Source organism: Mangifera indica, chromosome 9, assembly GCF_011075055.1.
Source record: "Mangifera indica cultivar Alphonso chromosome 9, CATAS_Mindica_2.1, whole genome shotgun sequence".
NCBI classification, from domain to species: domain Eukaryota; kingdom Viridiplantae; phylum Streptophyta; class Magnoliopsida; order Sapindales; family Anacardiaceae; genus Mangifera; species Mangifera indica.
The window spans coordinates 8936341-8953517 of record NC_058145.1 but is presented as its reverse complement, the minus strand read 5'-3'; the positions used below and the strand labels follow the sequence as shown (position 1 = coordinate 8953517).

The 17177-nt window shown below is 31.3% G+C and overlaps 1 protein-coding gene and 1 long non-coding RNA gene across 2 annotated transcripts; both read left to right on the top strand.

Moving 5' to 3' along the window:
* Positions 1-4725: 4725 nt before the first annotated feature.
* On the top strand, positions 4726-7966 carry LOC123224966. Its single transcript, XM_044648772.1, has 9 exons — positions 4726-4947; positions 5062-5184; positions 5304-5397; positions 5484-5543; positions 5738-5800; positions 5891-6091; positions 6213-6324; positions 6402-6619; positions 7672-7966. Exons 2-9 carry the CDS (start codon positions 5069-5071, stop codon positions 7762-7764), a joined length of 957 nt encoding a protein of 318 aa, XP_044504707.1. The 5' UTR covers positions 4726-4947; positions 5062-5068; the 3' UTR covers positions 7765-7966.
* A 2755-nt stretch (positions 7967-10721) lies between these two features.
* LOC123226505 lies at positions 10722-12753 on the top strand. The gene is made up of 2 exons (XR_006504336.1): positions 10722-11146; positions 12359-12753. It is a non-coding gene; the product is annotated as an uncharacterized LOC123226505 (long non-coding RNA).
* Positions 12754-17177: the final 4424 nt, after the last annotated feature.

Below are 17177 nucleotides of genomic sequence, written 5' to 3'. Positions count from 1 at the left end.
GATATGTGAATTAAAAAATGGCCAAAGGACTATTTCTCACCCAAACTATGCTGAATTCTTAAGTTCCTCCCGTTAACTTTGAAAATTCCATTTACCCACCCATGGGCCGTCAAACTTAACTGAGTTCATTGGTAATATTATTTTCCCCCCAAACCCTAAAAACTAACACTTTCCCTCAACCGAAGTTTTCAAAAACTGTATTTTCCCCCTAGGGTTTCCAAACTTCATATCCAATTTTTTCAGCGACAATCGGCGATCTCCAAGCACCTACTCTCCCTCTTCGATGACCCCTCCTTTCGGTCGTATACTTTTGACGTTATATGGCATTATTGTCAATAAAGACATCGTCTTCGTCGACGACGAAACCTAAGAGGGGGAGACGTCACACGGTTGAAAAGAGGAGACGCTGGGGAGGAAGAGACGTCGCCCGAAGATCGTCGGTCGTTGCCAAAAAATTCCATCCAAAAGTTTGGAAACCCTAAGGGGGAAAATGTTTTTTTGAAAACTTGGGTTGGGGGAAAATTGTTAGTTGTTAGGGTTTGTGGGTTAAATTTAAGTTTATTTTTAATATTACAGATAAAATAACGATTTTGTCCTTGAATCCATCAACCTGACGTTTTTTTTTTTAACTGTCTATGGGTAGGTAAATTGACTTTTCAAAGTTAAAGGATGAGAATTTGTAGAAAAAGCATACCTTGGGTGGGAAATAGTCCTTTGGCCTAAAAAAATCTCAAAATTAAAATTGATTTGGTGTATGGGGGATAATTGTAAACATTGTGACAATCATGACATGACAATCAAGCAAGGCAAACCAATTGTTGATATTCATAGGCCAACCCAATTCTCATGGACTTTTAAATCAATTATCCAATATTACATTATGGTTAGCCATAGGGGTGTTCAAAACCAGTTAATCAAATCGTTTTACCAATTTTTAGAACCAAACCAAATTTTCGATTTAAAAAAATTATGAATCAAAACCGAATCGATTTAAAGATTAATCGATTTTGAACTGAATAGAAAATATCAATTAACCGAACCGAAATTTTGGTTAACCGATTTTTGAACTGAATTTGAAAAAATTATCATATTTTATTTTTTTCTAATTTTTTGAAAATATATTCAATATTATATTAATATTTTATTCAATTTTTATTCAATTTTTTAAAAACCAGTTCGGTTCGGTTAACCGGTTTTGAAAATTAAGTAAACCAGTAACCAAATCGAAAATTCGGTTTATATATATTTTTGAACCGGTATCCGAACCAATTTTTTGAATAATCTATTTTTCAGTTCGGTTTTCAATTTAAAAATCGGTTTGATTCAATTACCGGATAATTTTGAACACCCCTAGTTAGCCACTCATAATTAAACTATTTAATGTGTTTGGTACACCTTACTAAATACCCTTTGTAACTTGTTTGATTTTAATTTCACTAACTATTTTAATTATTTCTAATTAAATTAGAATGTATTTTTTAACACATATAATATAATATAAGATAACTTTTATAATCTTCTAAAGGGATCCATACGTAAATATTTAATAACAAGCTTCAACATGTTTGGTTTTTGTACTATTTATTTCATAAATGTAAGATAGGTAGCTCTTAAATCAAACACTATTTATTAAAACTCTTGACAATTTAATCCAATTAAATTATCTCATTAAAGTGATCTATTTGGTGACAGTTACATATATACCCTCATAGAACATCAATAATTGAAGTTGGGTTGATATACCCTTCCTATTTCATCTTGTTTTTTTTTTTTTTTCAATTTTTCATCTAATGAGTGATAATGCTAAATGAATTCATCATGAAATGTTTGGTCAAGTCTCATCATTCAAAACCCTGTAAAACCCACAAGGTTGTGTCCCTTAAATATTTTGGAGTTATGAATTTCATAATTATGGAATAGTATTCTTGGATCCACAAAACAACAATACCAGCTAGCCAAAGTATTGATTTGCTAACTATCAGAGTCTTACATTTTATTTCAATAAAAGATCTCACTCCACAAATCAAAGGTACACTACTTAATCAAGATTAAGGTACCTATGCCAAAGTAGCTAATATGTGAAGTTTGTGTTTCTATTATGGTGGTTACATGGAATCATAAACTTTAGTTGGTCTAGTTCAGTGCATCTTATATGCACAAGTAAAACTGACATAAAATCCCTATATTAGTGATTTGAGACTATCACTACCATGAAAGTAGACAACATAACAATTGTATCAAAATGGAGTGCCAAAGCCTTATTTCATGTTTGTAAACATTATTTTAAGTTACAATAAAATCTTGTATCTCCTATATATGATTGTTTCATATAAACTTGGATTCTATCTTGATACAGTTGTTCCAAAACTTTGATCATTGATTTAAATACATATGTATAAATGTACGATAAGGGAAATCAATGATAATATAATTAAAACATTTTTTTTAGGTAATAGTTTGTTTACGTGTAACACCTTCTTCTATAAACACTACTTTCCAGAGAAAGATGTCATTACTTTGACAAACTGAGTATGCAATCACTTAAAAACTTTATTATTCAAACACATAATCTTATTGTAACATCAAAATTACTAAAATACCCTTGCATTGTCAACAAGTGGAAACAATTCAAAGAATATCCAAATCATAAATAAACATTATTCATAATACCATAGAGTGTGTAGCAATATACATCAAAATAATATTTAAATACATAAACTAAATAAAAACATCATGCTAAAAATGCCCTAAGTTATTCTATGTTGCTGACCGCCACTCCCTCTATAGTTGTCATGATCACCTATACTTGCACATATGAAAGTAAGGGAGTAAATGATAATACATTCAATAAGTAAAAGATTCTACTACTAACTTTTACATAATCCTCGAAATGTCTTTGGCTTAACCTACACTAACTATGTCATATAGAGTTTGTCACTAAACTTCTATTAGGGTGATAATGAGTTTTATATCTCATATCTGTAACTCATACTAATCTTGGGAACATCTAGACTACATATCACTACTCTCAAATTGAACTATATCTAACACGATTGCTAAGGAACACTCTAAATACTTAACTCATGTGAACATATCATCTCTAAGTGAAAGCACTATCGTTTGAAAGTTATATCTCATAGTTGTATATTAGGTTGATTGGACTAGATTGAATATAAGAATTTAACATTTTGGCCATATGAGCACTCATTGTGCAATTCACTCACATACAATTGTCAAACAACAACATAACTAAGCTCTATTGCGAGCTAGTACCCTATTATAGGTACTATGTCCTACTATGGATAATATAGAAAGTTTGTACTCATGGTACCCTCTTGAAATGATCTTAAGACATCTAACGTGCATGCATTTAAGCCTTAGATTACCTCAGACCCATCTTAGATTTCACTCTAATCATAACTCGTGTTCTTATATAATCTTATCTCTTGTGTACATTAGGTACTATTACGTACCTAGATCTATATTGTCTCTTGAGACAACTTTTAAAGTGTTAGCATAGTTCCCATTTTTCTTTCTTAAATTTGCTTTTTATACACGGACATATCTCTTGGGATGCATAAGCATGTACTTTTCCTTTTGCATGAGACACAAATGAACCATGATAATGTTTAGCCACATGTCTTAATACAATTGGTTGATAGCAAAACCATATTTATTATTTTGCCTTTTCTCCAAGAAAACATTTATTTTTGACCCCATACGATTTATCAAATAATACTTGTGTATTTATAAATATTTTCGAAACTAGATTTTTAAATATTAAGTACAATGACTATTGTGTTTCTATCTTTAACGAATTTCAATAATGGAAACACTTTATAAAGTATTTGACTTTTCAAATTTAATGGGTAGAGATTTGTTATTTCAACAAACCTTGGGTTGGTATATTCTTTTTCGGCCTCTAGTATAAAATTGGACAAAGGACTATTTTCCGTCAAGTTTTAGTGCATTCTCAAAATCATACCCGGGGTATTAAAAAACCAAAAGTTTCACCTATAGGGTAATTTCTGTTAAAATAGGTAAGGATAAAATTATTATTTTATTAATAATATTAAAAAATATAAAATTCATTATGTTCTCTCTTACAATTTTAAAAACTAATAACTTCACTCTTGCTTAAAGTTTTCTAACTTTCAAAAGTAACATTCTTGCCCCCCTCTAAAACTTAGAGATTATTTTCTAGACGCTCTCCGACCATTGGTGACATTGCTTCAACCCACCATCTCCAGTGTAGGAAGAAACGATAAAGAAGTGTCTTCGTCTATTTCATATGAATCGATAAAAACATGTCGATTTGTTTGAATTGACAAAGACAAGTATCTTCGTATATTCTTTTGGAATCGACGAGGACTCTCACTTTCATTGATTCCAAAGAAGACGAGTCTTATCGATTTTTCTAGAAGTCATTTGGAAGCTTAAGAGAGATGAAGGATGACCAGCAATTCATGGGATGAAGTATTTTCTCTAGTGATCGAAAAGCTTCTTGAAAATAAACCCTAAGTTTTGGGAGGAGAAATATTACTTTTAAAACTTAAAAAACTTTAGATAGAGATGAAGTAATTAACTTTTAAAACAATAGAGAAAAAACATAATAAATTTTATATATTTTTTAAATATTATTAATAAAATAATAATTTTATTTTTATTTTTTTAACCTAAGTTAGTTTATCGGTGAGAATTATAGAATACACTCAAACTTTAGTTGTGGGGGTTTGCTCGGGGAAATTGTCCTCTGGCCTACAAGATTAAAGATGGCCTCATATGCTACTGCCCAAAACGACTGAAAAACTGGTTTTCATATAATCTGGGCTGTAATTTTAGAAGTTCTCTTACTCAGTGGTGGGCCCGGATTGGAACTCAAAAGGAATTGTGTCGTTGCTCCTTGAAGGATTTGGAAGATCTGTTGTTGAGTTGATTTGTTTTCTGGTTAGTTTCTCTTCTATTTCGATCTAATCTTTATTCGTAATCGTATCGCTTGTTTCTCAATTTTGATTCTCTGTTTAATTAAGCACATTAACCAATTAATTGCATGGATTGAAGGTTGAGAATGAAGAAGAGTCACCTTCTGGTAGCGTTGTTGTTGTTATTTGAATCTCTAAATGTTTATGCTTTTGCTTCACCCTCCACTGTGCCTGCCTTTCTCTGGTCTCCTCATCACAATCAGTGAGCTTCTGCTTTTTTTTTTTTTTCTAATTTTTTATCTTTGTTATTGTTGTTATTGTTTTGAATTTTTGTATTTTGAATTAACGGATGGATCAATGAATCAATGAATTTTTTCACAGGTTGCAATCTGATAATGTTTTAAATTATCAAACAATATCTCCAAAGGATCTGGCAAAGTCTGTTCTTTCTCAAGGGGGCTGGTCTGATTTATTGGTATTTTGTTCGTTTTCGTTTTCATTCTTTCTGAATAAATATATTTTTATATTTAATAAAAAGTTTCACTTTTATTACTTTTGCAGTGCTCAAGGAAGCAATCTCCTCAATCTGTTGATGTGGCACTTGTTTTTGTTGGTAGAGAGGTAAGCTTTTGGGTCCCAATATTAACAATTTATGCCTTAAGTTTTGTCGCCAAAGCCATAAACAGTTTAGGCTTTTTAACATTGTGAACTCAGTCACTTAGGTTGTTGAATCATTGCCATTTACTGCAGTGCAACCCTTTTTGCAACTGTCATTAGGTTAGGCGACTCATGATATTTGTTTTTGTTATCTTTAGTTGGAATCTTCTCATGTTTCTGGAAATAAGCATGCTGACTCAGCCTTGGTGGACTTGCTTAAGGTAAATAGAGTTTTGCCACATTGTCTTTCATGAGTTTCATGGGTTTAAATACATCATTTGGGATTAATCCAATCAAAGTTTTGGCAATAGGTCTCTTTTATGAGTTCCAATTTTTCGGTGGCATTCCCTTATATTGTTGCGTTAGGGGAGGAAACAATGGAGAATTTGTTGGTTTCAGAGTTTATGGAAGATTGTGGTGGTGATCTGAGAATCAACAATGTTGCATTTTCAGAGTCATGCGCTGTAGAGGGTGGTAATTTTCAGAAGCTTGCAGACTGGCACTCAGTTCAAGTAAGTTGGCTTTTACAATGTTTTGTACCATATAACGGAAATTTTTATCAATGGAGAATTTCTAATGAATTTTTCATTCTTGTTATTGCTATGTAACAAAATTTTCCTGAATAATGATCAGGATCATCTGCTTTCAAGAATGGAGAAGAAAACAGATAGGCAAGCTCATTTGGTTGTCTTCTGCTATGATGGCACTAAGTCTGTGAATCAACTTGACCAACAACGTTCTGAAAGTATGTTAAGTTCATTTAAATAATTTCTGGAGGATGTATCTTTTATTGTCTGATTCAATTTATTAATCCATACGCAGGTGAGGTTATCTCGGGGCTTATTAATTCCATGGAGCAGTCAGGGGCAAAGTACACAGTTCTTTATGTTTCTGATCCTGTTAGGTCTATTCAATATCCTACTTATCGGGAGCTAGAAAGGTTTCTTGCTGATGGTGCTGATGGAAATGGATCAGTGAATTCCACTGGCTGTGATGAAGTTTGCAAGTTTAAATCATCACTTTTGGAGGGAATTTTAGTTGTAAGTTGTTGCCTCTTTCATTCTCATGTCTGCAACTTAAATCGTTGTGGTTTGGCTTTTCAACATAGATACTGAGAGCTTATTTCTTTCTCTCCTTTTGATAATTACCTAATGAAAGGAAATTTGCTCAATCAGTCATCTTGTTTCATTTTTTCAAAGAGTTCTCCTGAGCAGCCTATCTAGTCTCCTGGAACCAACTTTTTTTTTTTTTTTTTCTTTTTTGGTGTCTCTAAGTAAGGCTGGAAGGCTTGGGCCAATACACCAGTCTCATTTCTTTATCTTATTTTGACATTTGGAAAGCTCAGAACAGCCATGAACTAGTTTGATGTTCTTTGCATGACTGATGATGACCCTGTTTGACTAGGGAGTCATGCAATATTTGTAGGAAAGGATGACAAGAGTTTCAGCTTTGGAAGATGCAGACATCTTAGCTAGTAATGGTGCTCTGAATTTAGAGGCTTGAAGTGTCAACATTACCTATATTGTTGTATTTTCTGTAGCTGTTGCTCTTAGTTTGAACTATCATTTTTCATTTTATCCTGCTTCTCCCCTTTTTGTCATTCTGTGTTTTTGCAAAACCATCTTCTGCATTCTTCTATGAGTTGATCTCACCTCATGGTGACAGAAGAGTTAGAAACAGCCTTGATCATACACTCACTAGCCCTGCATTCATCCCTTATGAAGATTAAGAATGAACAACAGTGGTTATGATATCATTTTAGTTAAACTGTGTATATTTTGTTTGTGTCTTGGGTGCCATTGATGAAACCTTTTAGTAAGATATTGCCCATTTGTAATTATTTGCAATTAGTTGAGGTTGCATTATAATATTTTCAGTATGTCTGCTCCTCAAACTTTCAATGAAACTATTGAGAGTAGGTATATCTTCTCATGTTTCTTATCTTGAGGGGAGGTTGAATATTTTGGATTGATGGGTGTGAACATAATATTTATGATGTATTAATTTTGCTGTGCCCTGATAATTTTGCTACTCGCTATAGTACAATTTTGCATTTACAGGGTGCTGATATTAGTCTTTGCTTGAATTTCAGGCAATTGTTCTGCTTCTAATTTTAATATCAGGCCTTTGCTGTATGATGGGCATTGACACTCCAACAAGATTTGAGGCGGCTCATGAATCTTAATTAGTAGTTTGTGGAAGATAATAGCTTAATATTAGGTCTTCTTTTGCAGAGACTTTGAAAGTTATTAATCATTTGTTATATATAGTTGCAGTCGGTAGGGATGCAATATTGTAATATTTGTTCACCTATTTCGATTCACATTTGGCTGTGTAAATAACGGTGAGACCCTCTTTATCAACATGGCATATTCATTATCCCTTTATCCTTGTTGTGTTTCTGAAATGGGTATTCATATCTTGCATTGTGTAGGGTTTGTAGCACAGTGTGTTGATTGACCTTGGTATTATGATTGATTTCATTCCAATATTCTACTTGTTTCTGGCTGCCTGTAGGTCATATTTTTTGCCTTCTTTCATGAAAATAAATACTCAATGCTGAGTTCGGCAGTGATGCAGAAATGCTATATTATTTCTGTCATCACGGTTTCCGTGTTTTTCGAATGTTTTGAATAAGTTTTTTGGGCTCTGCAGAATTATATCTGTTTGCTGTGCACTCGTTAATGATGTTTCTGTTAATGTCCTTCCCAATTTTGTTTTGCACAAGATCTGTAAATTTTGCACTGAGGGCTTATCATGTAGGGACTGCTATGTGATGATTCTTAGTTTTGCATGTTTTCTTACTGTATATGTTCATTTTTCAGTCGCTTCCTTGCCTGGTTTCAGGGTTAGTTATGTAACGCAAGAAAAACGTCGGATGTGTCAATGATATTGTTCATGTAAGTATTGGATTTATAGAGATATTAGCCATTAAGATGAAAAGGAAAGCAGTTCTTTAGAATTGACTCTATTAATAAGTGAACTGAATTGAAAACGTACTACAAAGTTGAAACCCCTTTTATATGCTAAATGTTGACCTAAATCAATAATAAAATCAACAGTCAGTCAAAAAGATTAAAATAATGGAAAAACTCCTAGTAAAATAAGACTGGACAGTGATTTCTAAGAAAACTTGGATTATGTGTACTTTCCTTATGTGCATTATATATTCATAAAGGCTCGAAGTGTTCTTTCCCTAGCCAATACGCATTATATGTACTTCCTTTATTATGTTGCTTCGTATTTTCCATATTTATTTGAAATGTGAAAGGTTCTTTCTGTCTGCTTGATAGCGGATGTTGAAGTATCACTAGTTACAACTATTCTTCTTCATTCACTTTCTTTTCAGTTTTTAGTTTTGATCTAATTAATTGACCAAAGAAATGGGGAATTAAAAATACAATGAATTTGCCTAACCTAAAGTGTATTTTCCTTACAAGATTTAGAGATTAAGCCCCTCATGATAACTCGGATGGTCAAAGGTCATTGTTTCCTATTTTTCAAAGGTTATTAATTATAAGGTTTGATGGGGTTTCAGTTTTAACTGACTTTGCTTAAAAATGAAAGCAAAGGAAGTTAACACTTGAAAGATAAAATGCTCTCCACTGCAGTAAGTTAATGTTCAAGCTTGAACAGTAAAAAGTGATTTTTTTTTTAAATTTTGACTAGGTTATCTTATTTGAATTGGACCATCTTTTTACAGTACTAAAAAAGTAAAGCTTTGGGTCTAATGACTGGTTAAACAATCAGTAAACTAGCTATTAAAAAATCACTCTTGCTCTATTATGCTTGGTTTTCCTCTTTTTATCACCAAAACTTGCCCTTTACGGGTTTGAAAAGTGGTTTTTCCCGCATACGGTTTGTCATCTTTGGTACATGACCTTATTGTGATGTTGCTTTCTTTGGCTTTTAACTTCTGCTTCTTTCATAGCCGTCTGTGGTTGATATTGGAGCCCTTAGATAAGGGGCAACTCGTTTATGTCAATCTCATTACCATAATTCCACCACGTATACAGTCAAAGAAGCCTATATTTTCAATTGGTCATCCTGATCGTTGAATTGTATATTAAAAATTTAATTTTCGTATTATATATCATATGATACGTCTTTCAAAAAATTAAATAATAAAATATGAATAAAAATAAAAAATTATAATTAATACGTAATCATTTTAAAAAATTTCATAAACATCCGTAAAATTTAAAAAAATTTTATATATACTTATATTATATCATTCTTTTTTTTAAAAAGTGTATCGAATCATATTGTAGAAAACATATCTATATCATATTATATGATATGTTCACTGTATTGTATTAATTAAATACATTTTATGATGCATATTATTTTTTATCTGTATCATATTATATCATAAAATACGTATTATATATTATAAAATATTAATAACTATGTTGACCTTTTAACACAAATACGTGGGCGGGATACAGAATAATGGAAATAAAAATGGGGGAATATACTGAAAGAGAAATCCTACGTCCATTTTTGAAGTAACGCAACAACATAGCAGGCATTGATGTTCGAGTCCACCCACTTCCCTAGATTTTAACATTCACTATCTGTTCCCTAGCTTTATACTCTGCCCTGCAGTCAAATTCAGAATTTAATTTTTTAATTTTTGGGTGGATATTATATGGATAAACAGAATAGAAGGTGACTCTTTTTCTTTTATATATATATATATATATATGTGAAAATGGAAGTGTCAATACATATAAGATTCCCTTATTCATCACAATCTGTATTTGATTAAATTTTATGTCGTTTTGTATTTGCTTTTGTCCATGGGGACATGCCCTTTCGGGTTGTTGAAGAGATACTAGCTATCTACACGGCACTGCACGTGAAGTTTGTTTGTACCACAATATCACCATTGAAGATTGAATCCACTATTTGTCTCCGTTTGCTGGATTCTATTAATTACATATTGTTTTTGACAAAATAGAGTTAGGTAGATGCGGTTGTGTGGGAGGCAAGCTAGACATTACCTTTCAACGCATACATTTATACATATATATCTTCGTCACCGCATAATTTGGCTTCCTATACATCATAGCTGTTTTCTTTAAATCACTTGTTTAATTTGAAAGTTTTAATTATCTGAGGAGGAGAGGAAAGGGAAATGGGATGGGGAAGAACTATGCCCTTATCCCTTCATCATTTTGTACATATCCTTTTGGTCCATATCCTTCTTGGAGTTTTCCATCCCTTCCATTGCATTCTATATATATGTATATAGCTCTACTCATGGAGCTCTCCCTCTATGAATTAACAAGCACTGCTTCTAGTATGAATCTCCCCTTTTGTATTAATCTAGTGGTGCTCCTAGAGTATGTTGGTTTTGTCTAAGGCGTCGCCTGCTGGTATAGAAAGTATTGTGCAGCCAAGGATGACTTGCCAGCGACACTGCACTCTTTTTTCTATTGAAAAGATTGAGAGAGATGAAGTTAGCAAGTTGTTCTTGGCTACATGTTTCTTTCTACCCCGTATGCGAATCCTCTGACGACTTCACTTATTCCTTGAATGAGTTTCTGCGACAAAATGAGAAGGTAATGCTTCAGCGTTTAAAGAATGGTTTTTGGTTCATTATTTGCTATATTAATACTCATTTCTTCTGCAACATTTATACCAGTTGACACTTGGGGATCAGTTAACAATTAAAATACTTTGCTGTTTTGTTGCAGATCTTTATCATTGCATGCTGCTTGCTGTTTGATTTTGAGTTAACTAATTTCATGATCCCTTTCTAAATCAATCTAAATTATAAAATCAACACGTGTGCACAGATTTATGTGTGCAGTCAATCACTTACATTTTTAGACCTTTAAATTGCATATAATTAAATATGTTATATATGTCCTTTAATCTTCACTTACATTTTAACCCATTAAAACACTCATTTTTTATTGATAGAATATATTATCATGAAATGACCATATTACCCTTGTCACATAAGACATGATTAGTCTCAAGTTTATTAGTTGTATGAACCATATGGATTCATGCCAAGGTTAACCATGATATGATTAGCTCTATAGATTAATAGTAACCATGATATGATTAGGTCATGATATGATCATTGACCACATATGTGATTAATCATAATTAGTCATATATGATAAACAGCTCATTAGCCATTTATTCATGCTAATGTTGTAATGATATGACTCTCATCCCTCACACCAAGATCATCACATGATAGACAATCTTGTTATGCAATAGTATTGCGCAATTGACATTACTTATGCAGGGAATGCTGTATTGATGTGATCTTCCTAAGACTGGTATTATACTAATAATTCACATGAAATATAAAAATATAAATATTTAAATTTGAATCAATGAAACTACATGTGAATTAAGAACATTTTTCATTAATATATTCAATAATATATTTTGCATACAAGATTTAATACCCCTGAAATTGACAAGAATATTGGCTTCAAAGGCATACACTAACAAGAACATTATCATATAATTAAAATGAAAGAAGCAAAGTCTATTTGTAGAATTTGCATGTCCGTTGGGTCGTAACTTGGAATCATGCAGAAGTTGGTTGGTACGTTTGAGAAATTTGATCGGGTGAATAAGTTGGGTGGTGAAGTTTTTTGAGGCTGAGTTTTGCATGGCTCATATTCTTCCAATTTTATAATTGCTAACCCAGCTCTATCCTGGCTCATGATAGACCTGAAATATCGGCATCAATAGCTTTAAAATAAAACCTTCCTGTGGGATATGTATATATTGAGCTTCTAATGCAGGTGGTTGCGGCTGAAGTTGGCCATTCTTCTTGAGGTAGTAGTCAAGAATTCACGCAATGTGTCAATATGTACTATGTTAGTACTAAAGGATACTATAACTTAAGTTATGACTTCTGTAGTTTCTCTATCATTCATTTTAATGTAATGGTGTTGAGAGATGTTGAGTTAGCACTATAAGTAAAAAACTTTTAACTACTCAACTACATTAACAAATATGACTGGAAATGTCTAACTCAAGGAAGAATCATTGAGCTCTATCAGGTAGGAAGGAATTGGCAGGGTTTGGGAGCATATGGAACAAGTAGATAATAGTAGTAATGGTGTAAATATGAAAGACTTCCTTAGAATTTCTGATTCTTTTCTCTCATGTGTTAATATATTATGGCTTCAACTTAGTTTTGTTGTTTCTTCTTTTCTATGAAGCAAATCATAGACTAAGATTCAAAGAATTAATGTGTTTATTTTAAAGAGTTAATGCTGGTGAATTGAACATCATGTTTGGATTCCGATGTCTTATTGGTGCTAGGAGGAAACCCTTTTACATTATCTTCTATGTCCATAATGAAACTCTGATGTTAGAAATTTTCTAATATAGATTAACATTAATTATGATTTTGGTTTAATAAAACTAGGTAATTGAATACTTAAATACCAGTTTACAGATGAATTTGAGTGATCAATAAGGATAAACTTAATATACTTAAAGGTTATAATCTGGATAAACAACATAAGTGTAGATATTGAGGTTTATTGGACCTTGATGGAGGTCAATTAACCTATTATATATTGGTTAGGTCTATGCTCTAAAATCTAATATTATATGCCTACCGTATAGCTTACCCATTCAAAGCTATTATTTAGGAGATTTCTAGAGTAGAAAATCAAATCATATCGAGAGGTAATTTCGACAAATAATTTCAACAACTTTATGAGTTCAATTTGTACGGTGATCTAAATATTCCTAAAATTCTAAAAGTTTAATTTAATATTTTTTTAACCTGTGTGTAAATCCTATAGATTTATGATTAATTTATTTTATTCAGTTTATTTAAAATAAATCTTACATGGTATCATAACATACATGTCAGGCTATAGAATTTGAAATTGTGGAACTTACACTAGGATTTGATTGAATCTTGATATTAGGGTTTTTTTCATTGATTCATCAAATTTTAAGCCTTGTGAAATTAAAGTTAATTTATAATTAACAGTTTTTTATTCTGCTGCAGTCTATTTATTATTATTAATTTTTTTTTTTTGACAACAATTGAACCGTGGAACTGTCGGCCTTTATGGTGCTTTCTCCTTTTGTTTTTTGTTGCTGCCGTATAGAGTAATAGAAATATTTGCAATAAAATTCTCAGAGGGTTGGGTTGTTAACGACGAAGGAAGAAAGACAATAGGGTCAAATAGTAATTATTGATTATTAAGATTCCTTTTAATCAGATATAGTTTTGATTAAAAAACTATCCATAAAGAGTAATCAATCATGGATTATTATGGATAAATATATATAAATTAATTACATTAATTTATTGTGCACATTAAGTTTTTTTTATTTAAAAAAAAGACATCCTATGACCCACAATCATAGCCCACGTAACCCACTTTGGCCCCAGCCATCCTACCTGCTTCCATGCATAAAATTAATGTATATTACGTAGATAAAGAAATCGATCAAACTTAAGTTTTTTAATGGGTTGGTTTTACTATTAATTGTTGGGCATTGCATTAAGCTGGGCTGTTGTAATGAGATGATTTCACTGTTAATTGTTAGGTTTTGCTTTGGGATGGGCTAACTAGTTGGGGTCTAAATTAAATGAAGAAATAGTTGAGCTCGTACAAATTGTGGTGAATATTTTGGGTCTGTTGTCTATCCATTATCGCACCTAGTTTTGTTTATAGACCATTATTAAATGTTGTTTGACCCATTACTGTACACAAATATTATAGTTATTTATTGTTGTTCAGCATAATAAGTTTATTACTACTTAGTCTAGTAATGGTTATAGAATATTAACATATAGGGTATTCTGAAAGTGTGTTAATGCATGTAAATGGTGAATAGAATTGAGTGGCTACACATAATTGTGTGCAATCACTTCCTAGTAAGTTGTAAAGTTTTTCTTCTAGGTCACCTTATTGCACAAAATAAGGTTTAAAGTTTTCCAAGGGCATACAAGTGTACGTGAAAAGTTTTATAGGGTGCACGTGAGAGCATAAAGGTTAGTTAATCACATTAGAGTGTGTAAAAGTTTATAGTAGTATATGAAACACAATAAAGACATCTGACGATAAGTAAGATCACATTAAAGGTTTAAAGATGTACATTAGAACTCGTGAAAGATAAGCAACAATCTATTCTTAGATTAAGGTCTAATAGAAGCGCGTGATTGGGTTGTGATGGTATTTTAAGACATATGAGGTATTTGTAAGTTTCCATTTGAAGGTGAATTGTATTTTTTAGATTAAATATTGTGGCATAAAGGATAATGTCAACTCTGTAGTGTGTGGTTAAATTACTATATTAAATCAAGATTATTGTTTATTGAGTTAGATGCAAAAATTTTAAGGAAAATTATTAGAGACAAAAAAATGTTATGTCTCATGAAATCTTAATTAAGGTAATAATATGTAGTGTCATTAAAATAATTTTTTGAGTTTTCATGAAGGTAATCATAAAGTGGTACATTATTAAAGTTTACAAAATTTTCCATTCGATAATGATACATTCTTTAGTTTTTTAATGCATAAGGTTAATTTTGGAAATGCATTGGTCATGATGAACTCAATATACCTAAAAGTGGTTAGGCTTATTCAATTGACATATGTTTTCTTATAGAGAAGGAATAATGGTCTAGGAAGTTTTATTTGTCAAAATGTGATATTTATTTCGAAAACCATACATTTTGAATGTCCTTATATAACTTTAACATTGTGTCTGGGGTCCTAATAGCATACTATTTTTTTGTCCAAAAGTGATTTAATGATGGTGCACCAGAAATTCCTATAAAATGTGACTTATACAATTTTAAAGCTATTTTAATTATTGCTTAATATGGATTTATTACAATACTTAATTAATATTGTTAGAGATAATTTAGTTACAATACTTAACTAAAATTTCTTTACTAGCTTTCGTTTATCATATTTAAATTCTAAATCTTGTAGTTGTTATGATTATTTTTTTAATATGTTTATATTTTATTTATATTGTTTATATATGATATTTTTATGGTTACTAACATAAATTTTGTTAACAATATTTAAAAATTAGATTTTATTAGTTATCATATTTTATATCGATATAAATTTACTATTGATTTTGTTGTGGAATGATTTTTACCATTCACAAAGGGTGTTGTCCATCTGCTACTATTAAATTGTGGTAATGAAATTTGAATAATATAATCTAGAGAAATTTTTGTCTAAGGAGGTTGTATTTTAAGTGAGATTGCGTGTGACCCTTACTAATTTTTAGACACTATTGCAAAGTGGTCAAAGCCTATACCAACAATTTGCATCCATTATGATAATCAATATACAATTTATTGAAATAACATATAGCGATATGTATAACGGTAAGTCTAGACATTAGTTGTTAACATAGTATTTGACGATTATTCCTAACTCTATGTTGATTATGTGGAGTTAAAAGATGATATAACAAATTCACTAATCAAAGAATTAGATAGAGAGTTTATTGAAAAATTATCAAATGGGATTACATATGTTAATTAGGTCAGGCTAAATGGAGGCCTGACCTAAAGCCCAACAATAAGACCCAGCCTAAAATGGCCTGGTCCTAACATTGTAGCATGTTGGGTCCAATCCATGGGCCTTTTGGGCTGGGCTATGGGCTCAAGTGTTAGGCCCATTACTATTGAAATAAAAAAAAAATTTCGATAGTCTGCCACAAGCAAAAGCCAATAGGTACTACTTTGGTAGACTGCTAGAGGAGAAGCCTTCTAATTGTGGCAGAAGTCGTTTAATAGCTACTAGCCTTTTATTTTTTTATTCAATATAATAACCTAAATCTTCTCCATTTTCCAATTTTATTTACAAATCTCTTAATCTCAATTCTTTCATTATATTCTCAATCTTATTTTCTCTCATCAACTCTCTTTTAAAAACTATTTGAATTTATAAATAATAATTTTCTGTATTTATAATTTCGTTTTCATTTTAATTTTATAATTACAAAATATTACAAATAGATCCAATGTCAAATAAATTCAATCTATCTGAATATTATCATACGACACTAATGATATTATTGATGATGCACAAGGTGAAATAGGTTGTAATCTCTCCTAACCATTGGGTGTGTTACAGAAAAACGGCATGAGTTCCCCTATTTTAGAGGGCCCGGGGAATATTTTTCTCTTTTTCATTATGCCCTGTAACACTCCCAATTTGTAATTCACACAAACCAGTCCTACCAATCGACTGGATTTTCATCACATAATCATAATAAATAAAATAAGTACATAATAATAACTATCATAAAAAAAATTATCACCACAGAAACTTTATAACTAATTTTCCAAACTAGTCATATATATATATATATATATTACATATACATCATAACATTTAAGTCAACAAAATTATGGTGCCTTCCTGCCTTAGCCTCATGTCTCATTAGTGCTCCCCGGGAACCTTTGCTGCATTTCTTTACCTGTAAAATATTAAATTAAACGGAGTGAGCGACTATGGCTCAGTAAGAAAATCATACTAAACACTTAAAGTATTTCATACCAGTATTAATCTTTTATAATTTTTTCCATACTCAGCGTGTCTGAACTATTTACAACAA